Here is a 23549-nt window from a genome sequence, read left to right on the forward strand (position 1 = left end):
GGAGGGGGCAGTCTTACCCACTCCTCCTTCACAAGGATTGGAAGGTTAAGAGGGTGAAATCTCGTGCCTGAAATCAAGGAGCAGGTAAATGGCAGAGCCAGGACTCAGACCCAGGTCAGACTGCCTTCAGAGCTCCTGGATGTGAACCCAGGGGTCACTGTGTGGCAAACTCCTGCACCCCTCCAGCAGGGGGATTCTGGGATGGATCTTGCAACTCGGGTTTGGTATCATGATGTCCCTGGATGATGTGCCCTGAGCCCTGTGTGCCCATGGCTGCAGCTCAGCCCTCACAGAGCGTCTGAACCTCTCACTCTACCCCTGGACCTGGGAATCGACCCTCAGTCTGGCTCCTGTCCTTGGTGCTAGCCAGCCTCCCAGGGAGTTCCTGCTCCAAACGCATAGACCCTGCCTCTCCCCTTCCAACTCTAGATGCTGCACTACCCAGGGCCGCCTGGGGTTAGGTCAGGCCCATTCCCACCATACCGGAACTGGGCGGAAATGGGAATTGCTGTAGACAAGCTCAGATCTGAACATAACCCTTGAGCAGCCACCCCACAAGACCAACCCTGGAGATGCCACCTCCCTGGCTGGCTTCCTTCCTTCCTTCCTTCCTGAACAGCCTGCCTGAGTCAGCGCTAGTACCCCTCATGCCACACAAGGCATGTACGTATAAGGAACCAAGTAACATCTGTATTTTCTAACCTCATGCTGAAAAATCTGCCTGGACAGACTGATTTGCATCCTTTGGCCAGATTTACAACTCAGAAAGCCATCCGGTTTTCCCCTTTGCCTTGACAACTAGGAAACGCAAAACTCCACTCAATGTTTAGTGTTTCCAGCTCTCACACTGGGCTCTAAGCACAACGCGCTTGCAAGCTTTGCTTCTAAGCTCTGTTTCCACCTCTCATTTTGACTTTCCTGTCCAGGTATGTGTTGTAGGCTACCCATGACAGTTTGAAACTTTTCTTGGCAAACAGCAAGCTAAGCAAACAATTGGGTACCTAATGAGCCAAACACTATGGCGAGAATGATGGCGTATTCTCCAAGCTCTCCAAAGACAATCACCCACATCAGTCTGGGTCTCTATTGCAGCCACTCACCAGGCAGACGAACTCTGGAAGGTCATCAGTGGTGGGCTGTGAGCATCTCCCCGCAGCGTGTGCACGGCCTGGGGGGCTTGCGGCAGTGGGCCTGGGGGAGGCTGCGGCTGTGGGGCCCGCTGCCCTGGCCGAGGGGCCCGAGCAGGGTTCCCCCACCGCTGGGGGTCCTGTTTCATCCATCGTCCCTGGATGCCCCACCGTGCCAGGTAGACCTTGCAGATGTCGTAGTTCATTGCCGAGTAATACAAAAGGTCCAGAACCAGCAGCATCAACACGAAAAAGCCATAGATCCACACTCCCAACAAGGCGGTGTAATTGCTGTGAACAAACAGAGAGGGAGTAAGTGAGGAGAGGGGAGCAGCCCAGCTCGGGCCAGCTTCATCAGTGGGACTGATTAGATAATGTGGCCTGGGGGCTATGTTGTGGTCCCAGGGAGGAGGGTACTGAGCCCCTCTGGAGGGCAAGGCCTTGGCTCCCTCTCCTCTGCCTGCCCTGTTCGCCTCTTTCCCTGGAATCCACTGCCTGGTCCCCACCTGAGCATCCTCCAGGACCCCTAGCCCTTGGGCTGGGATCCCTGTGAGTCCCACAGAATCAGGTACTTTGTGGGGAATTCTGAGCTGGCATCTGGGGCTCCCAGGACATGATAGCCTCTTCCTTTACCTGGTGCTGTTTTGGCCTGCCCTCTCCCTCCTTCCTGCAGGTGCCCCTGCTCACCACCCCCCGCCCCACCTTTGTCTACGTTGTTCCTGACACCCAGGATGCTCTCACTGCCTCACCCCTGCTGTGAGGATGGAGGTCCTCCCCATCCTGCTGGACCAAGGGCAGAGGCATCAGGTTCTGCCCTCCAGACCCCCTTCCAGCCTCCCCCAGGGGTCCCCTTCACTCCACACGACCAGGCTGGGGGTGTCCGGGCCCCATGACCTCACTTCTCTTACTCATTTGCCCAACATTTCCCTACCAAGGGCTGCTCTGCCTTCCTCAGGCAGAGGCGGCCAATGTTACTGTTGGGTTTGGAAGCCTGCTGTGAAGCCTGGCTCTCCCAGCATCCACCGACTCCACTGCAGAGAGGGTCTGCACTCCCAGCAACCGACCTTGGTACAGGCTGTGCCTTCTTTCCCTGCCCCCTTCCTCCCCTGCCTACCTCCCACCGGCCCTTTGTCGAAGATCACTTCCTCCAGGAAGCCTTCCGGACACCCTGACCCTCCTACATGGCTGGGTCAAGCCTGTCTTCTGGTCCATAGCCCTGAGTTCCCCTCAAACCCAACTCCTGTCACCTAGAGCCACATCTGTCTTCCACACCCTTCCCCAGGGCCAGGGTCCGAGTCTCCCTCACTGTGTGCCCAGGGTGGATGGTGTCCTGGGCTTGCTGCTACAGCTGGGGCTGCTGAGCCCTAACAGTGTGTGCCGGGGCTGTGACGGCCTGAAGTCACCGATCCATTCATCACTCCGGTGCCACCTCCGTCTGCTCCCTGCTGCAGGCATGTGTTTGGGTGGGTGTGCGCTTCTGGTGTCGAGAGGTATGAACGGAGCCAGTGTCCGGCCTGCACACGCCGCCGCTGCACATCCCCAGGGAGAGACTCACCCGGCTCCTGCCCAGATGGGGGTCTTGGGGGCAGCAGATCCTTTAAGATCCTGTTTGAGGCTGGGGGAATGGACCAACCCGGAGCCTGGAGGCCTGGTTCTAATTCTTCTTCTGCCTGGTTTGCTGTGTGGCCTGGGAAAACCCTTGCCTGTCTCTGGGCCTGGAGGAGATGAGTATTAGGCCTCTCTCAGTCTCGACTTCCAGGCTCCAGATCTTCCCAGGCTTAGGTCAGTCCCGGGTGCCAGCAGCGGCCTCTGTAGGAAGATGGGGGCTGCTTCCCTTGGACTCCTGTGGCTCCGACCAGGGCTGAGTCCAGGGCTGGGGAACTCACTCTCACTCTCTGCCTGGAATGCTTCCCTCCCCTCACTTGGCCAAGCTCTTGGCCTGAAGATGCTGCTCGGGTGCCTGGGAGCCTCTGGATGGAAGGCCTCTGTATGTCCTGAGCACTTCCCATGAGCAACCGCAGGCTGGTACTTGGGCTTTGTCGCTGTAATCCCACAGCTCCCGGTCGCTGGGGGTCCTTGCTGCCTCCCTGCCCCCACCTCCCAGTCTCCACCACCATGAAGCCTGCATCAGACTGAGGGGCTCAGTCATGCTAAGGTGTAAATGACTGACAGCCAGGCCCCAGCAGCCTTATGTTAAAGAGAGTCTGTTAAAGAGAGTCTAGCTTTTCCTGGAGGCATCTGGATATGGAATTACTTCCAGGAATTCCAGGAAAAAGAGGCCTGCGGCCCCATCCAGCATGCTGGGGCAGGCATCCCCGGGGTAGATGTCCCTGCAGACCACAGTCTGAGGAGGCAGGCCTGGTTCCAGTCCCCAGGCCCTCCTGCTTTCCCCAGCACCCTCCCTCCTGCAGCCCCCACAGAATTGCTCTAAGTGCCAGGTTTTTCTTCAGTGGTTCCCATGGCAGCAGCCACGGGGGCTGAGGGAGGAGACGGGGAAAGGGGAGGCAGGGCAGCTGTGTGCAGATGCTGTCCACAGAAGGGTCCAGGATGCCAGCTGGGGGTGTGGCTGGGCCACAGGCTGGGCCTCGAACCACCAGGCCAAGAAATCATAGTACCAGAAGCAGCAGTGGACACTTGTTCCCCCACCTGCTTCCCACGTTAGCCCTTTTAATGCTCATGCAACCACGGGAGGAAAGAGTTTTTTTCATCGTTGTCATCCCTGCTTTACAGATGGAAAACTGAGGCTCGGTGGAATTAAGAGACTTGCCTAACAGCTCACAGCCATTAAGGGGCAGAACCAGAATTTGAACTCAGCAGCTGAGCTCTAGAGTTGCGCTCCTAACCACTACAACGCACTGCCTTGACTGCAGCCAACCACATTCTCAGATACAAAAGGTGCTCCAGGGGTCGGGCACAGTGGCTCACACCTGTAATCCCAGCACTTTGGGATTTGGTGATGGGAACACCTTCCTGAGCTTACACTCTGGACGGCTTGTACTCAGCCAGCCTCCACCCTTGAGCAGTGGGGACTCCAGAGAGCTACAGACAATAAAGTGTCTGTTGGCAGGACCCAGTAGTGGGGTGTTCTGAAATGTGGACCCCTTGCAACAGACACATCTCGAGGGTTTGCCAAACTGAAGACCCAGAGCCTACTGACCAGGCATCTCTGAGGGTGATGCTTATAGACACCATAGCTCGGGAGGCACTGGAAAATGTCTTTAAGAGCCAAGCTTTTTGATAGTTGAGAATCTTCCATTTAAAACGGTGGTCCTCCCCCACCGCCGAGGTGGGCGGATCACAAGGTCAGGCGATCGAGACCATCCTGGCTAATGTGGTGAAACCCCATCTCTACTAAAAATACCAAAAAAAAGTAGCCAGGCATGGTGGCGGGCACCTGTAATCCCAACTACTTGGGAGGCTGAGGCAGGAGAATGTCATGAATCCCAGAGGCAGAGCCTGCAGTGAGCTGAGAGTGCGCCACTGCACCCCAGCCTGGGTGACAGAGCGAGACTCCATCTCAAAAAAAAAAAAAAAGAAAGAAAGAAAAGCTGTTCCAGCCCAACAGCACTCCTGCCTGGAGGCCTTTGTCCATGCTGCACCTCTGTCCAGAACCCCTGCCTACTTCCTGCACACCCAGCTGGCCCTGGCATGTGTCTTAGCCCAGATATCACCTCCTCCAGGAAGCCTTCCTTGATGCCCTGTGTCAGTCCAACCCCTACCCTGCATTCTCAAAGCCCCTGGATTTCCCAGAGCACACTGTTGTCTTTGTTGTTTTGTAGGACTGTCTGCCCCTGGAGATTGGGAGGGCCCTGAGGGCGGGGTTGGGGTTCAAATCATCTTTATGAGCCCAGCACTCAGCCTTAGGTTGTGAATACTGACACCAACACGTATTGAGAGCTGAGGATGGGCTGGGGACAGTGGCTGCTTTGATACTAACTTCCCTGGAGTTTATAGGCTGCATGTCTGTGCGCCAGCAGCTAATAGAAACCCCAGCCATTGTTATGTGCCAGTGCCCTTTGCTTCTGAATCCATGCAATGGTGCCATGAGGGAGGAGCTAGTATCCCCATGTCACACATGAGTAAATGAGACCCAGAGAGGCAAAGTCACTTGCCAAAGGCCATACAGCTGGTGCGTGGCAGCGCTGGGAGCTGGACCCAGGATCCTCTGACTTCAAGTAAGCTGATCTTGGGGGAATTCCATGGTCGAATCTAGGACAGATGTCCAGAGAGGGGTCCCCTGCACCTGTATGGTGTGCCCGCTTGTCCTGGGCATCCTGCAGATCAGTGTGTCATTGTCATCGTGTGTGTGTGTGTGTGTGTGTGTGTGTGTGTGTACTGCCAGGCTCCTGGACTCTGCAGCCAGCTTGCTGGAATTGACACATGACATGACCTCCAGCCCTCCCAGCTCATCCTCGCTGTCAGGGAAGGGAGGGGACTGCCCGCAGGAGGTGGCAGGCGGGGACACCCGGGCCATGGGCACCATGCTGAAACCACTCCCCTGGCCTGCCACGGCTGGCCCTCCCCATGGTCAGCCAGATGGGAAGATTCAGGTCTTTACAAAACTTTCATAAATGTAATGAAAAATATGTGACCTGGAAATTAATTCCATCCAGATGCAGGGGTCTTTGTTATGTGGGTGTGTGTTTTGTAAATGGCAGAAGATAAAAAACCAAAGGCTGTTTTATGGAGCAAGATGTGAAGGCAGCCAAAGCCGCAGATCGCAATTTTTTCAGTGTATTTTGGGATATTTACTGATTCAAATTCTTTCGGTGTTTCCCAAGCAGTAAACAAAACCTTCTCTGATGGAGGAATCTCACTGAACGTCTTCCCGGGGCACAGGAGCAGATCCGTCAGCAGGAAGAGCAGCTGCAGCCAGCGTGGGGATGGAAGTTCCCGTCACCACCCCACCAGGCAGTCACATTTGAGGGCGGAGGAGGAGAGTTCCTGAGGCCAGCAGGCCAGAACGAGACATCGGCACAGCTGGAAGATGGCCGATGGCCCCTCTGCCAACCTCATCTAAAAAATGGGAGTGTGGCCTGCTGGGTGCAGTGGCTCACGCCTGTAATCCCAGCACTTTGGGAGGCCGAGGCGAGTGGATCACCTGAGGTCAGGAGTTCGACACCAGCCTGACTAATATGGAGAAACCCTGTCTCTACTAAAAACACAAAATTAGCCAGGCGTGGTGGCGCATGCCTGTAATCCCAGCTACTTGGGAGGCTGAGGCAGGGCACTCGCTTGAACCCGGGAGGTGGAGGTTGCAGTGAGCCGAGATGGTGCCATTGCACTCCAGCCTGGGGAACAAGAGGGAAACTCCATCTCAAAAAAAAAAAAAAAAAAAAGGGTATATGGAGCCCAATGGCAGGAGTGGCCTCGGGTCCATGAGACAAGGTGGATGGCTCTGGTGACCAAGGTGTGGGCGCAAGAAGTCAGGGCTGTGTGAATTCACATCCCAGCTTGGCAAAATTCTGTCTGTGTTATTTTGGGAAACTGAAGCTCAGTTTGAAATGTCTGTGAAATGGGGATACCTAGACCCCCTACTTCATGATGTAACTGTGAGGTTCTGAGATAACATGAGGGCCTGGAGAGAGACAGACCCCAGGAATGCTGGCTCGTGTGATTAAGGCACAGAGAGAGTGCTTAATAGGTCTAGATCTAGACAGGCAAAGTGCCTTGCCCAAGGTCACATAGCAGGATCGAGGTTGTCTAGTGCAGTGGCGGTGTGTGGGCTTTGGGCCTGGATATACCTGGTGAAGCAGAGTCTGTTACTATCAAAATACCACTGCACCTGGCTGAGGGTGTTCCCAATAGGGTCAATCCCTCTGTCTCTCCTCACCCCACTGGTAACAGGCTTGGACAAGTGACGTGCTTTGGCCAATGAAACATGAGCAAAAATGCTATGGCTACTTCTGAACAGAAGCTTAGAGACACGACGTGTGTGGCTTCACCACTGCCTTCTCCCTCTACGGCAGGGCCATCCTGCCCGGGACGGGGGCTGCTTCTCTGGCCTTGTCACAGAATGCTTTACCCATAGAACCACAAGAGCCCAAGAAGGATCCAGAGTATGAGCCAAAAGGAAGCCTTTGCTTCTCAAGCTCCCGGGGCCTTTGAGGGTGCTCCTCCCCTCGGCGTGACTAAGCCCGGGATGACCGATACGGCGGACTCAAACCCTGCTGTGTCCCCTGTGTGCTGTGTGGCTGCAGGCAGAGCTTCACCCTCTCTGAGCCTCAGCCCTAGTGAACGGGGCTAATGGAAGGTCCTTCATAGATAACAGATGGAGGGTGTCAGCGTGAGTCAGGCCTCTTGTGTTGGAGGAAGTCCTCATAAGTGTTCATTCACTTCCTTCCCCTGGGGAAGGGCAAAGCTTTGGGGGTCAGAAGTTTCACACTTGGACAAGGGAGGGACAACCGTCCATGCCTGCACAGGCTGAGGCCTTTGGGTGCACTGTTCTGTCTTCCTAGAGTCCCTCCCCATCTCCCACCCGCTGTGGCCCATCTGCCTGGTAAAGGAACGCCCATGCATTGTGGAAGATGCCACTCCCAGCCACCTCCTCCCAAGAGACTTTCCCTGTCCCCAGAGAGAACTGACCACATCCCCTGCACACCCTGGCCCACCATGACCCCCACACAGAGGCTTCCACAGATTGTTCAGGGACCTGGGCCTGAGTCGCCATTGCTGGTGTCTGGCGGTGCCCTGGCATGGGAAGGAGTGCAGTACACTTCTCATCACGTCAGAGCCTCTGCCCCACCCCTCTCTCTGCAGTCTCTCTATGGCCCATGTGGCTGGAAGTGGGCATCTCGCCATGGTGGTGGGCTTGGCGAAGCTGCTTCCTCTCGCTCTGCCTTCCTGCCAGGCAGCCAGAACCAAAACAAACCATTCTGTTCCTCCAGAAAAATACAAATAAATAAGTCATCAGAAGCGCTCTCCTTTTCCCTGTCACCAGCCCCGCCTTCTGGCTGATTCGCCAGCAGGGAGGGCTGTGGAGGGGCGGGGTGGGGGAGGAGGGGCGAGAAGGGAGGACCAGGAGCTCCTGCATCTGCACAAAACCCCTTCCGGGAGTCACACTGGCCTGGTCCATCTAGACGGGCTGCTGGGGAGTGCTAATCTGTCTAGGATACTGGAACATACAGCCTCTTAGCTGGGATCTGGTGCAGTCCCCAGTGACACACAAATCCTGGCCTTCTAGAAGCACCAAGGGGTGGCAGAACCAGGGCTCCAGAGCCCCTCAGATCTTGACACCAGTTGTTATCACCCGTGTGGTCTGGGACAGGTGACTTCCCCAGCCTGGGCCCCAGCCTCTTCTTCCTCCCTTGGTGAGGATTAATGGGCACCATACGTGTCTTGCCTAGAGGAGCCTGTGATATCGTGTGGCCAGGGCCCCAAAGCACAGGACAGGCACAGAGGTGGACTCTACCTGGGTCCCCTTGCACACACAGGCCCTCTCCTATCCATTCAATGACTCGGGACTTCAGCCCTGCATCCTGCTCCCCAACGCTCATCCTCAAGTCATCCTCTGCCACCAGTCCAGCCCCACCTGGATACCAGGCCCTACTTCAGCTCCATGGGCTTGGGTCCTCTCCCCACAGTTCTTGAAACTGGGCAGCTGGGAAGAGGCTTCCATGGCCCACCCGAGTTCTTGATCTCCCCTCAGTGGGGTCGAGGTCTGGCCTAGGCCACCCTCAAGGGTCCTGCCCCTGCAGACACCCTAGGTCCTCTGGGGCCTTATCTCACACACGGTCCATGCAGCACAAAGCCAGATAAAACCCTCCGGGGACCCTTGACGACCTCAGAAGAAAATCTATCTACTGTACCCCCTAGGCTAGACAGGACCCTCTGCCCTCACTAGCTGTTTCTCCCCTGGCTCCCTTTGCTCTTCCACTGGGCTACAGAGAATTCTGCCCAAAAGTGCTCTTTCCTCCAGGCTGTGGGGCTCCCACCTTCTTAAACACTGTCAGATCTCAAGAATCAAGTACCACGCCTCCCTCTGCAGGAACATCTATGACAGGAGAGGCCTGGGGGAGGAGCAGGAGCTGCGTCCTCCTCTGTGTGGGCTCCATACTCACAGCTATGGAGAGGGCAGGTGACGAGAAGATCGCTGGAGAATGACAAGGGCTGGGATCTCCCCAGGACAGCAGCTTAACTGGCGATGATTCTGTGCCCCCACATTTGGCACTATCAGGAGTCATTGCCGGTTATCACTGGGGTGGTGGGGAGGAGGTACACCGGGTCAGTGGAGGCCATTGGGATGCTACTAAACATCCCACAATGAACAGAGTGGGCCACCCATGGAGGATGACCTGGCCCCAAATGCCAGTGGTGCTGGGGTGGGATCCCTGCTCAGGTGGTCTCTCCTCAGTAGGATCTGCCTCTGTTGGTAGAAGCTCCAGAATGACTAAAGTGATTCCAGACCATCTGGGTTGGCTGCTGGCTCCACCATTAACCACTGCCTTCATCAGGCAAGTGACTCAACTGCTCTGTGCCTCCCCTTCCTGATCTGTAAAATGGGCTGAGGATGGGCTGCCAGGTAGCTGCAGTGGCATGAGGTTGCACGCAGAGACTCAGCTATATTATGTGCTCCATAAACACTTTCTAGGGCTAAAGATTAAAAACGTAAGTTAAAATTCTGATCCTCAATACTCCCATTCTCCCCAGGGGAAGGCCTTTATTCTGCAGCCCAACTCTTCGTCAGCAGCCGCCAGGACCCCCTGCACTGCTGGAGTGGAGTGTTCCGTGTGAAATCCTGTGCAAATATGCAGATTATAGAAACTTGTGGGCTTCAAAATGAGGATCCCAGACACCAGTCACCAGACCTTGGAGAAGTCTGGATGTTTTGCCAAGCCCTGTCTGGTGTTCAGCCAGAACTTGCAGCACGACAGGGTCCTCACCCCAGTCCTGGCACTACCCTCCTCTCTCAGGGAATCCGTTCCTTGTCTTATACAAGGCTCGGGTCAAATCCCAGACCTGATTCCAGCCCTGATATGATGGACAGGGCTTGCTGAGTGACTTCACACACAGAATTATTCTAAGGGCTGAGCAGATGGCGAGAGATTCAGGGGAAGCACCCGTGCGTTTGAGGAAGGAAAAGGCTGGGGAGCTGGCCTAGGTGGGAGGTGGGGAGATTTGGAACAGGCGGCTTCCCCCTGAGTGAATGCAGCATGGTGGCAAAGTCCTTCAGCCCCAACATCAGACAGAGATCGAGGCTCACACTCGCAACCCACCCCCTCCCTTCAACAAACGCCCCTTTCAAAAAGATTTTTCCTTATCATGAAAAAAGACATCTGCCCCCAAACTCAGCCTCATGCTTATTGGGAAAATAATTTGAAGCACCACACTAAAATCAGAGAAAGGTAAGAAGCCTGACAATTGTAAAGACTGTTTTAGAGGCACTAGTCAACACAATTGGACAAGAAAAAGAAGGTAGGGTGGTAAAATTATCATTGTTTACAAGTGGAATAATTGGAAACCTAAGAGAATCAACTGAAAAAAAATAAGAAATTTCCGTAAGGTGGCGGAATGCAAAATTCCTATCTCAAAATCATTGCTTTTATCAAAATTCATATCTCAAAATCATTGCTTTTAACAATACTCAGAGGATATACTGGAAGGAAAGACCCAATAGCAACATAAAAAGAAATAACTCAAAATAAATGCAAAATATTTGTCTAATACCTATATGAAGAAAACTCTAAAATGCTATGAAAGAAAATTTGAACAAATGGAAAGACATTTGTATGGAAATGTTCAACATCATAAAAAGTCAATCCTTGGATTAACCTATGAATTCAATACAATCTCAGTAAAAAATACTAACTGGATTTTTTTGGCGGGGAGGTAAGGTTACTACACAGCTGATTCTAAAGTTTGTATGACAGAAGTTCCAGAAGAACCCACTAAGACATTAAAATATATTAAAAGTCACAGTGGTTAACACAGTGAGGTACTAGTGTATAACCACAACAACAGAAGCCCAGTGCATATCACACTCTACCTCAATACTCAAATTTAGTATATTAAGGTATTTAGTAAGTTTGCATTTCATATCGGGGGAAAAGAGATGGCCAATTTAATAAATGGTGTTGGAATAACCAGTTACCCATTTTGAAAAAAGAGTAATAAAGTTTAATTTCTACTTTAAAACTTTCATCAGAGTAAATTCCAGATAGTTCAACTACTTAAAGACAAAATATTAAAATGTAAAATAATTAGGAGAAAACATGGTGGTATTTTTAATGACCTCAGAGCAGGAAAAGTCTTTCTTAGCATGAGGCAAAAGCCAGAAGCCATAAAAGAAAAAAAAAATGATAAAATGTGATTACATAACAAAAATTAAGCATGAGGAAAAGCATTATAAAGTCAAAGTCACACTGAAGAAACATTTGTAGGGAAACATTCAACAAAGAGAAGATGGGAAGATGTTTGCAACTCATATTTCTTTCATATGTGAAAAGCACCCATAAATAAGAAAAAGACCAAAATTCAATAGAAAATGACAAAAGACATAAACGGCTAGCTCACAGTAAGAGAAATACAAATGCCTCTCAGGCATGTGAAAAGATGGCCAGCTTCACTCAAAATAGAGAAATGCACGCTGTTTTGAAACTCCATGACTCTACTTAGCATGTTCTCATTACTTTTCTACCAGCAAACTCTCTCTTTCTCCACTCCTGTGCTCCCCTCAATCAGGCCCCTGATCCAAACATATTTTAATCACCTTAAGGAAAAGAACTGCTTGGGATTAATCTCTGGGTCAATGGTGTCAATCAGTATTTGTTAAATTAATGAAAAATGAAGGAAGGAACCCAGTGGATTACAGGCCCAGGCACCTTCTACACCTGAAAGCTTTCCACATCCTTAACCTCACTTAGCTTATGTGGTAACCCTGCAAAGTGAGTGTTCTGTGTCCCTTCTTCCTTCCCTCCCTCCTTCCCTCCCTCTTTCTTTTCTTTTCTTTTTCTTGTCACCCAGGCTGGAGTACAATGGCGCCATCTCTGCTCACTGCAACCTCCGCCTCCTGGATTCAAGAGATTCTCCTGCCTCAGCCCCCTGAGTGGCTGGGATTGCAGGCACATGCTACCACACCCAGCTAATTTTGTATTTTAGTAGAGATGGGGTTTCACCATGTTGGCCAGGCTGGTCTCGAACTCCTGACCTCAGGTGATCCACCCACCTCATTCTCCCAAAGTGCTGGGATTATAGGTATGAGCCACTGCGCCCAGCCTCTGTGTCCATTTCTCAGATCAGAAGGCTGAAGCTTAGAAGGCACAATGGGCCAAAAGCCCTGGTCATCCAAAGACTCTCCCAGACTCCTTCCAGGCTCACCCAACCTTATAGTGGTTACCCAACCGCCTCCCCAGGGGACAGGATTTTGGGAGGCAGGTTGCCTTGCCTGGGGCCTGAGGCAGTGGGGTTGCACCCCCAGTGTGGTACTCACTTGTGCATGTAACCCTCGGAGCTGGCCGTGAGGTTTGCCTGCATCACCGCCTGGAACTCCGTCTCGTTGCAGCAGTATTTGAAGACCGTGTTGTTATGGTGACAACAGAGGATGAAGGTCTTGTTGTCCGAGAGCCGGGGGCAGTGGAAGCCGAAGTGGTAGCGGCCTTTGTGGTCTGTGTATGGTTCACAGACCCGGAAATGTGCAGACAAGACTGGAAGACAGAGTCACCAGGCTCAGAGGGGTCCCTTGCCAGTCCATGGATGCCAAGAGGTAGGGGAACTGGCTGGCCTCTTCTCGGGTCCTGCTTGCTTCTTCCCTTCCCTGGACGCCTTTGTGGTCCACTGTGAACCTCACCTATGGATCCCCATTACCCCCAGCCTCCCAGCCCTGGTTACACTCTCTGTGTCACCCAGACTGGGGGGGTCCTGGAAGGCAGGGCTGGCTCTCCTGCCTTGGTGAACATGCTTGACATGCAGCAGCCACTCAACTAGAAAATCAGCCTTGACTGAGCACCTACTGTGTGCTTCACAGACCCATCTCATTTAACTCACACAGCCAAGCCAGTTTGAGATCCCACTTTACAGATGGAGAAACTGAGGCTCAGAGACCCAAGGTGACTTGCCCGAGCTGAAAAGTGTTGGAGGGGCAGGAATGGAACTCAGGCCTGGATTCAAAGTCTGGGGCCCTCTCCAGTCTTGTATCGCTAGCTCTTTGTTCCCAGGTGGGCCATAGTGGACCTGTTGCTAAGCCCAGGCTGGCCCGGGTGGTGGCTGGTATAGGTGCAAGGACCACTTGGGTACCTCTTGTGTCAAAAACAGCAGGCCCTCTGTTCCTTAGTTTCTACTAAACTAGTACCCTAGGTCCCAAGGTCCCCAAGGGCCTGCCTCAGTCACCCCCACCTCATGGTGGTAGCTTCACCCTGGCCTGGAACCCTCCCACCCCTCTGCTCGGGGCGAAGGCCCCTATTCAGCCACCAATGCTACTGCAAACCCAGGATGGTATTTACGAGTCTTGCCGATGGTGATAAACAGGATTGAAAGTCTGAACAAATATAACAATGGAAAAAACCTAGAGCCCACTGTCTCAGGCTTAATTAGTATCTTCATAAAAGAGATCGTTGTATCTAATTTGTATCACTGAAAAGGGGCTTTGCTGACTGAATACATTCCTTCAACCACAAAGGCAGCGGTTTTGCAGGAGCTCCTCCAGCTCATTGAAAGCTCTGTGTCTGCTGAGAGGTTATTAGACTGCAGCCCACACAGCTCCCCGCCTGCCCACCCCGGGCTGCCGCAGGGGAGTCCCAGCTGGGCTGGGCTGGGCTGGCAGGTGGGCAGGCGGCCTTCATGCACCGGGGTGCTGAGGCTGCCTGGGGGTGGGGGGCATGACATTCCACACCCCTTCCCCCAAAGACAGCACCCTCCTCTGTGGAGATGGGCAAGACCAATGTGAGAGAAAGGTCTCAGCTTTTTTGGAGCCAGGGGAGCTCTCCAGGCCCCCTTCTCATCCTCAACCTTAAGAAAGAACAAGACCCCCTCTGGCGATGTGGAGGTTATTAAGGGAGCCCCAGCTAGACAATTGTCTCACTCATCTCATTTATTCCCGTTGTACAGGGGAGAAAACCGTGCCTCAGAGCAGCAGTTCCCAAAGTGTGGCCCCTGATTGGCCTCGAAGGCATCCCTGGAGGGATTGTCAGAAATGCAGATTCTCAGGCCACTGGGCTTCTGCATCAGCAGCTCTGGGGTAGGCCCCACCATCTGTCCCGGCAAGCCCTCCAGGGGATGCTGATGGGCTTGGGTTTGGGACCCACTGGCCTAGAAGCAACGGGCAGAGGCAGCTGGCCAGTTCCGGCCACTGTCTGGGTCACTGCCCAGGTCAGTGAGGAGCCCCTGCTCACGCTCAGTGTGTGGGCGGCTGGGGAGGGACCAGAACACTTATGCTGCTGGTCAGAAAGTCCAGCTTGGGTGGGACCAGCCCATGAGGTGACCACAGGACTCAGGGAGGGAAGGGACAGAGTGGTAGGGCAGCATGGAGGAGGCGGCCTTTGAGCTGGGCCTCTAGGGACTGGGAGGAGCCTGATATGCAGAGATGGGGGGCTGGGGAGGGCAGGCTCAGTGAGGTTAGGGGATGTGGAAGGGTCCTGCCCATTACCAGCGCCCAGCTCACCCGGCCACCGCTGGGCAGTCAGTGCCACAGGCTTTGGTTATTTGGTAATGATGAGGCCTCCCCAGCTGCCTTCCCGGAGCCAACAGAGCCCTGGGCTGGGAGCCAGGACAACAGGGTGGGAGTCCTGGCATGAGGCTGCCTGGGCCATCGTGACCTCTCTCACCTCCTCCCCTCACTGATGAAAGACTCATGGTCTCCAAGGAGGGCTGGGGGCTCCCAGGAGCGTAAACAGCAGGGCGCAGCCCCCACCTAGAGAAAGAGGCTGTGTGTGCTCTAGGGGCACTAGGGGCAGTAAAGGGCAGCATCCTTGGGCTTCTGCTCTGGGGCACGGTGTGACTGCAGGCCGAAGGACACTCTGTTAGGAGGCCCCAGCAGAGCAGGGATGCGAAGGAGACAGCCGCATTTCGGACCTCCAAGCCTCAACCATAAGCGAACCCGGAGAGAGCTGCATTTTGGGCCCCCAAGCCTCAACCATGAATGCACCCCTGTGTGCACAGCTCCACGTAACTCCTGCATCTGGATGGCCCTCATTCACTGGCTGGCTCCTCACCTGAAGGGGTGACCTCAGGGAGGCCACTTTCCTTCTGAGTGTCTCACCTTCCTCATTTGTAAAATGGGCAGAGTGGGTCCGTCCTCCAGGGGCGGTGAGGACCAGGTGAGCCAAAGCATGGAAAGCATCTAGGGTGGAGAGGGCAGCTGGGTGGCCCCCAGACTCCTGGCCTGAGTGTGGCTTTGGCTTTGCTGTTCGGGGAGCCCTGCCAAGCACCCCCAGACACCTTCGTAGCCTCCCTCTGAGCTGCCCCCAGCAAAGGGGCAGGGGCTGAAAACCACCAGGCCGGTGTCAGTGACCCTGCTGAGCATGCGGGCATGAGGAGGTACAGAGAGACACAGAGACAGAGACAGAGAGATAGAGACAGAGACAGAAAGACAGAGTCAGAGAAAGACAGAGAGACAGAGACGGACAGAGACACAAAGACGGAGACGGAAAGAGACAGAAAAAGACAGAAAAAGACAGAGGCAGACAGAGACAGAGACAGACACAGAGACACAGAGAGACAGAGACAAAGACAGAGAGAGATAGAGACAGACACAGAGACACAGAAAGACAGAGACAGACAGAGACAAAGACAGAGAGACAGAAACAAAGAGAGAGACAGAAACAGAGAGAGAGATACAGAGATACAGAGACAGACACAGACACACAGAGACAGAGATAGAGACAGAGAGATAGAGACAGAGACAGAGAGATAGAGACAGACAGAGAGATAGACAAAGAGACACCGAGAGACAGAGACCCAGAGACATAGAAAGACCGAGGGAGAGGAAGCTGGAGAGCCAGAGCGGGGCTCCTTGCTGGGAGCAGGCCTGGGCTGGGGAGCAGAGCTGCCCTTGAACTGGGGCTCTCAGCTCTAGCTGGGAGGAGCAGAGGACTTAGTTTGTGCCCATCCTTGTACCTGGGAGAGCAGGAGCCCACCTGTGACCTCAACTGGGCTCCCAGGGACAGCCCAGGAGGCTGGTTGGGCTGGAATCTGCTAACTGCCTTGTTCCAGGTGAGTCAGGTCCCTCTCCAAGCCTCAGTTTCCTCATCTGTAAGATGGGATGACTGGGACACTGCCTAACCTTGTCTTGCAGGGGCGAAGGACAGAATGCGAGTCAGGGCTTCTCCCAGGGGTGCTGGCAGCCAGCTGAGCTCCCATGGGAAGTCCCAGGGCTGTGGTGCACAGCAGAGACAGACAGAGAGACAGAAACAGACAGAGACCAGCCACACAGCAACCAACATTAGCTGCTCGCCAGAGGGGTGCCAGTAAGGTGAAGGACAAACGGCAAGCCCCTGTGTGTCCCCAGAACCCCACATGAGCCAGCACGAACCTCAGGAAGAGACCACACCCCCTCATGCCGCCCCTGCCCCCAGCATCCACGGAGGTTTTACCTGCAGAAAACAGCAACGAGAAGAGGACGGCGAGCACGTTCCAGGACTGCTGGCCACAACTGGTCATCGTTTGGCTTGCATTGATCCGTCCAGAGCTGCCTGTTCAATGAGAGCCAGGAGAGGCTGGGTGTGGGCTGTCTCGCCTGACACCGGCTTTGCTGCCTACAGCGGGGGACGGGCAGGCGGGCAGTGGGCAGGAGAGCGAGTTTGATGGGAGTAGAGGCCGGGTGTGGACGATGGAGACGCTGCTATCCAATTTCCTTTCTGGAATGAATGACCTTCCCCCACAAGCCAACTGTCACCTCCTTTTCTTTTCATGGCAAAATGAGACTTAATCAAAGGAGGACGGATGGCTCAGGTGGTGGAAATGACCAGCAGGCAGATGCTGGTGGGCAGGCGCCAGAGTTGCAGGACTGAGGATGCCCGGCCTGGCTCGGCCACTTCGAGGCGCTTACAGGACCCAGGTCCCCCGCTGTGTCGCTAAGGTGGAGGGGTTAATGGTGACCTCCATGAACCCCTCCACAAGTATGCACGGAGCCAGGCAGCTTCCCAGGCATGAGGCACACAGCAATGCATGAAATAGAAACGATTCCTCCCTGGAGCCCCTGTGTTCTACTCAGGAAGGCTGACAACACGCAAACAAATGAATGTTTAAAATGCTCCGAGCTTCTGAGTACATATCCCAAGGCGCAGAAAACAGGGACTCGAACAGATACGTACACACACCCGTGTTCCCAGCAGTATCCTTCACCTTAGTCAAAAGGTGGAGGCAACCCATGTGCCCATCGGGGGATGGATGGGTGGCCCGTCACACAATGCACATTACTTCCCAAAAAAGGAGGGAAACTATGATACATGCTACAGCAGGGGGGTCCCAGAGGGAATCATGCTCATGAACTAGGCGAGGCACAGAACACAGACCACGAGATTCCACCTACACGGGGTCCCTAGAGGAGTCCCACTCACAGGGGATTTGTCATCGGGTCGAAAGCAGAATGGAGGGTGCCAGGGGCTCGGGGGAGGGGGATGAGGAGTGAGTGTTTCATGGGTACAGCCTCTCACGTGCAGCCTGCTCCCAGAAAAAGCTGGGTTGGGTCCACACGAGGAAGCTCACCTGCATACCTGGGGGCGGGGTCTGATGTGAGGACGGTGGGGCCTGGAGAGCCCTGAATCCCACCCAGGTGGGAGACCCTGAGGACTTCCTGGCCTGGCTGAGCCACCCTCCCATCCCCCAGCCCCACCTCCGCCATCTGCAGAGCAGACTCCCTGCCCACTCCATTCTGTCCACGCCAGGTGAGGCCCTCCACCCCCTGGGAGGATGGTTTCAGAGTTGAATACACAGTGCAGGGATCTGTCACCAGACCACACATTTCTGAAAGAAGAGATGGTGGAAGACAACGCGCAGCCGAAAGAAACAAGCCCCTCTGCTTGGCCAGACTGTCCTGGCACCTGTTCTGGGCCCCAGGAGCCAGCCAGCAGCGGCCTTGCCCTCCAGAGCTCACAGCCTGGTCAGGGAGAGCAGAGGGGACACCAACCTGGGTCCCAGGGCAGCTCCGAATGCTGCTTTACTTGGGGCAGAGTTAGGGCTCAGGGCAGGCAGAAGGGAAAGCCACTCAGGCCTCCCAGAGGTTGGAGACTTTCAAGGCCAAACGCACAGTGCTCATGGCCTGGCCCTGGCCTGGGCTCTGCTTCTGCAGCCTTGGTCTCCTCCCCTGTAGCATGGGCATCGTGGTGGGAGCTGGGACATCAGGTGCTGACCTTGTGAAGTCTGGTTTGCCAGAACAAGGGAAGGGACTGTCAGGATTGTAAAATGCCACTAGAACACAGGCCCCTAACACTAAAGCTTACTCAAGCTTACTCATCTCTTCCTCTGGGGAGGGGCCCCTCCCATCTACCCGCAGGTCTCTCTGCTCCCACCACTGCCCTGCTCATCCCTGGGGGCTGTAAGCTGCTTAATGGCTCTGAGCCTGGGCCTCCTCCCAGCCTCCTTCAGGCCCCCCTGGGAGGATGAGCCCAGGTCAAGCATCCGGGAGTGCTCAGGAAAGGATTTCTCCTGCGGAGTCCTATGGATCAGCCCTGGAAAACGCGCCGTGGGAGTGGAGAGTGATGAGACCTCTGAGATGCCTCCCCCATGCTCCATTCTACACATGGGGATGCCAAGGCCCAATAAGAGTTGAAACAGGTCCCCAGACTCCAGCTCCTCTGACCCCCGTAGGGTGGGGCTGCCCCACTTCTGTGGCTGGGGCTCAGCTCCAAGAGCTGGTAGGTTTGTTGAGTGAATGAGGAGGATCTGCCTCAGCCACAGGCCTGGCCCCTGCTCCTGCTGCTCCAACTCCCTACAAAGCCCTGAGTGTACTGGCTGATGTTGGGGGGCTGTTGCTCACCCCTGGGGGGTGCCCTCCCTTCACCCCTAGGAGTCCAAATCCTGCACCACTTTAGAAGCTGCTCCAGTATGACCTCCTCCAGGAAGCCTGCCATGATTCTATCAGCTGGAAAAAGTTTGCCCCTCCGCTGAGGCCTAGAGTTTTCCACCTCTTCCTTCATTCATGTGTTAATTCATTTATTCATTCACTTATTCTCTCAACACCCACTTGCTGACCTGCACTCGGGGCCAGACCCTGGGATGGGCTCTAGGAACACAGAAAAGGTGAGTCCCTGCCCTCAGGGAGCACAGGCAAGGGTGCCCAGCAGTTTCCTGTTATGCGATTCTCCCCAGAACCTCTTCTACTAGGTCATGAGGGTCCTGGCCAGGGTTGGCCCTCAGCCCCCGATCTGCTGAGCAGACCCCCACCTCTGCCTTCCCAGACCCAGGGTCCACAGCTAGAGAGGTCTTTATGCTCCTGGGGGATGGTTCCAGAGATGAACGCACACTACACAGATGTGCTGTGAGACAATGTGGTTCTAGGAAAGGACGGTGTGCAGCCTGAAGCCCGGGGCTGGGACTTAGGAGTTCCATGGACTGGGTGGGAATTCCAGCCCTGCGGGACACCAGCCTTGGGCACTGAGGCACACCCCGTGGTCATGTGGGTTTGCACACTGCAGGTGTCCTTGCCACAGCACACTGTGGTCGCACTGGTCACACGTCCAGCCTGGGCTTTCCTTGGGGGTCTGTTCAGCATCCATGGCCTGGCTGTGCCCCCAACCCCCCTGAGTCTGGCCTGAGATGGGTCAATGTGCAATCAAAGCTGCAGCCTGTATGCTAGACAAAAGCCCTAGGGGTATGTGGGGAACTCTGGATGAAGGGGTCAGGGGGCTTCTGCATGAGGAGGTAGGGGCTGCCCTTACTCCCCAGGCCCCCAAGGCAGCTCAGGGCCAGAGCTGAAAGCTGAATCTTCAGTAGAAAAAATAACCCACTGTGCGTCACGAGAAGTTACCTAAGTAAAAATTCCATTTCTAATGATCTGAGACAGCAAAGCTTAGAAGCCAGCCTCCCCATTCCAAGCTAGGTCAGAAAGCTACTTTGGAAACCTCTCCGGGCCTTGGGGACCAGCCAGCTGCTGTGATCCCAGTCAGGCTTCCAAGAGGCAGCCAGCCTCAGGGCCACGAGTTCAATAGCACTGATGTTCACAAAACCAAAGCCATCACCTTGGGTCCCTCCGTGGGGTGTGAAGAGGGGGAACTGAGCTTGGGGAGCTGTGATGACGATGGGTGTGCAGAGGGGACCTAGGCTCAGGGATTTGTGATGATGATGGGTGTGCGGAGGGGACCTAGGATCTGGTGGCTGTGATGATGATGGGTGTGCGGAGGGGACCTAGGATCTGGTGGCTGTGATGACGATGGGTGTGTGGAGGGGACCAGGGCTCGGAGAGCTGTGATGATGATGGGTGTGTGGAGGGGACCTAGGATCTAGTAGCTGTGATGATGATGGGTGTGTGGAGGGGACCTGGGCTCGGGAGCTGTGATGATGATGGGTGTGTGGAGGGGACCAGGGCTTGGAGAGCTGTGATGACAATAGGTGTGCGGAGGGGACCTGGGCTCAGGGAGCTCTGATGATGATGGCATGTGCAGAGGGGACCAGGGCTCAGAGAGCTGTGATGACGATGGGTGTGCGGAGGGGACCTAGGGTTTGGGAGCTGTGATGACGATGGGTGTGCAGAGGGGATCTGGGCTCAGTGAGCTCTGATGACGATGGCATGTTACACCACTGGGCACCATCACCTGAGAGGCCCCACAAATGAGGTCTGTGGGACATTACTCCGGCAGCCCAAGAACAGGCCCAAGGGTGTCCCGCCATCCTCCATCCTCCTGTGGGCCCTGCACTGCCTGCAACCTGGGGCTGCTAACCTGGGCTGGCTCACACTGGCAGAGTTTGTGGTGTGCCAGGCTGAACCCTGGTATTTACCGCACTGTCTCAAGTGACCCCCACGTCAGCCTGAGGAGGTGGATCACCAAGCTCCCATCTCAGAAGGGGGAAGCTGAGGCTCAGAGAGGTGAAGTGACTTGCCCAAGGTCACACAGCCACTCAGTAGCAAAGTTCACTCTACCTCCTGGCACTGAAAAAGCTTCTGAGGCCTCCCAAGGACCCCCAGAAAGCACATTAACCACAGAGATTAGATTTATCCTCCCGGATTCTATTTCTCTGAAAGTTGGTAAACTGCCTAAGATGGCAGTCCGTGGCCAAAACAAAACTGAAACACTTGGAAGAACATTCTGGCAGAGTGGGACGTTCCTGAACGCTCGTTTGACCACGGCCAGAATCACGAGTCAGGCATGCATCTCTGCGGGCCACCCCTTGGGTCAGCCTGGGACTGCTGTTCGGAGATTTGAGGATTATTTTTAAACACCGAACTTGGTGAGGCTGGGGAAGGAGAGGAAGGAGGGCATGTGAAGAGAAACAGAGCTGAGAAGATGAATTAAACCCCACCAGGAACAGCAACGGATCTGTTTTAGTGTCAGCCAGGCTCGGCAGGGTGGGATGCAGGAGGGCCTGCAGGGCGGGGCTAGGACCTCAGGCTCCCACAGGCCTGGACGCTGGCCTGATGCCTGAAGACCCCCCACAGCATTGGGGGCTTCCCGCCAGCCCCTCCTCAGCCCACCATGCCCCACTTTTGGGCATGACCAAGCACACCTCCAGCCCATTGCAGGACTGGGTCTACGGCAGCAGGGCTTGGGGGTCGAGCCCTCTGCCTGGGGCCAAGTCCTGGCTCCACCTTCTGTATCCACATCCCATGTGACCTGGGGTGACACCTGAGCCTCAGTGTCCTCAGCCCTAGAATGGGGATCGGCAACTAATTCACCAACTAAAGGAAGAGAGGCATCGAAGCCTTGGACAGGCCTGGCCACGTGCTTCTTGCTGCTGCGGTCTCTCACTCTGCCTCTTTCACCAACCCAAGCCCTACAGCCCCTAGACTCAGCTTTCCCAAGCACCCACCTAATCACCTACCTGACTTCTTGGGTTCAAGGCTGCACTTTCACCTGAGGCCCCTTGTAGCCTGGCCCTGTGGCCCTCTTGCCCTCCCTGTTCCTGGAGCTTCAGCCCTCTGGGTCTGTGGTGCCTCTGAGCCTTTACTCATGCTGTTCCCCTATGCTAGGACCCCCCCTTCCCCTCTCCAAATCCGCAGCCTGGAGGCTCATCTGGGGTGGTCATCTCTCAGGGCAGCTCTCCCGCTGTGATTCTCCCATTCCCCAGGTGAGCTTCTGACACTCTGGCTTCCCCCCTCCCCAGGGTGGTCTCGGCCTGTCTTGAGGCTAGGGCAGGGGCTGGGTGGGGTTCACCCGGGGCCAGCATGGGCAGGAGCACTCTGTGAAGCCTGCCTGGTTTGTGTCCTAACTTGAGAGAGATCTGGGAGAACGGAGCATGGGCAGCTGAGGGTGGCAGAACCGGGACCTCTGCCCTGGGATTGGCCCTCCTTAAACAAGGACGACGCTCGGGCCTGAACCCCACAGGATGGAGAACAAAGGGCACGTGGCCTGTTCCCTAAACACGTCCCACCTACTCTACTGTCGTAGGGGGCGGGAGGCTGACCGTGGGGTGAGGATGGGTCTTGCCCAGCATTCTGGGCATGAAGCGGCTGGTGGCGGCACTCAGGAGTCCAGGCCTTTGCCCAGCTGATCCTGCCCCTAGACATCCCTTTCCCCACCTTGTATGTCCAAACTGAACCCGCCCATGGGACCTGGCTTAAGTGCCACCTCGCCCATAAGCAGCCCCGGCTACCCGCCCTCCTGACCCCACTGTTCAGGGAGTGGTTTCTCTCCTGGTCGCCACTCAGGGATCACCTAAGGAGTCTCTACTGACGACCAACAGTGTTGGGCATGGGGGATTCCTGCTGCCATGAGCCTTACAGCCTGCTGGGAGGCGGTCACAGACAACAGATTACATAATGATCCGTAATTCTACCTAGGTACGATGATTAGCAGTGGTAGCATTAGCACGGATTAGCAATTCAACAGGGCACGGCTCTCTGGGGCCCCACCAACAGTCCTGAGGGTAGGCAGCGGCCCAGCAGAAGGGCAGCAAGTACAGACAAGGAGACAGGGGCTAGCAGCTGCAGAGCACCCAAGCCGCGGGCGGAGCACGGCGCACAGTGCTCCCCGTTCCTCACCCGTTCCCTTCCCACCCAGCCCTAGGCGGCACCCTCAGTCTCCCTGTTACGCAGATGGAGAATGCGGGGCTCAGAGAGGGGACTCAAACCCCAGGGTCTGCTCCTGTGTCCTGTCTCCACGACTCATAAGAGTGTTTACCCCCACAGGCAGCACTTGTGTGCATGCCTCCCTCCACACAGCACACACAGCACACACACATGGGTGCACACATATGTCATCAGGGATGTTTAACCTCCGCAGGTTTCCCAGTCTCCAGGGTCTTTCCTCGGTAGTGCAGACCTAATCCTGACTTTGTGAACTTTTGTTTTCAGGACATCCACTTAGAGGTTATGAAATCTCACTCCGAAACGTGAAG

General features: G+C 55.1%; 1 protein-coding gene across 5 annotated transcripts in view; it reads right to left on the reverse strand.

Annotated features, from left to right (window-relative positions):
• SHISAL1 (shisa like 1) overlaps positions 1 to 23549 on the reverse strand; it is an 85680-nt gene that overhangs the window by 39567 nt on the left and 22564 nt on the right. For all 5 annotated transcript variants that reach the window (XM_017850041.1, XM_017850045.1, XM_017850043.1 and 2 more), the window contains exons 2-4: positions 16652 to 16750; positions 12556 to 12769; positions 1101 to 1418 (exon numbers count right to left, since the gene is read on the reverse strand). In XM_017850041.1, the coding sequence (XP_017705530.1) occupies positions 1101 to 1418; positions 12556 to 12769; positions 16652 to 16718 (599 nt within the window). In that variant the 5' untranslated portion in view covers positions 16719 to 16750. The remainder of the gene's footprint in view (positions 1 to 1100; positions 1419 to 12555; positions 12770 to 16651; positions 16751 to 23549) is intronic.

The sequence above is a fragment of the Rhinopithecus bieti genome, unplaced genomic scaffold (genome assembly GCF_001698545.2).
Source record: "Rhinopithecus bieti isolate Rb0 unplaced genomic scaffold, ASM169854v2 scaffold_33210, whole genome shotgun sequence".
Lineage (NCBI taxonomy): Eukaryota > Metazoa > Chordata > Mammalia > Primates > Cercopithecidae > Rhinopithecus > Rhinopithecus bieti.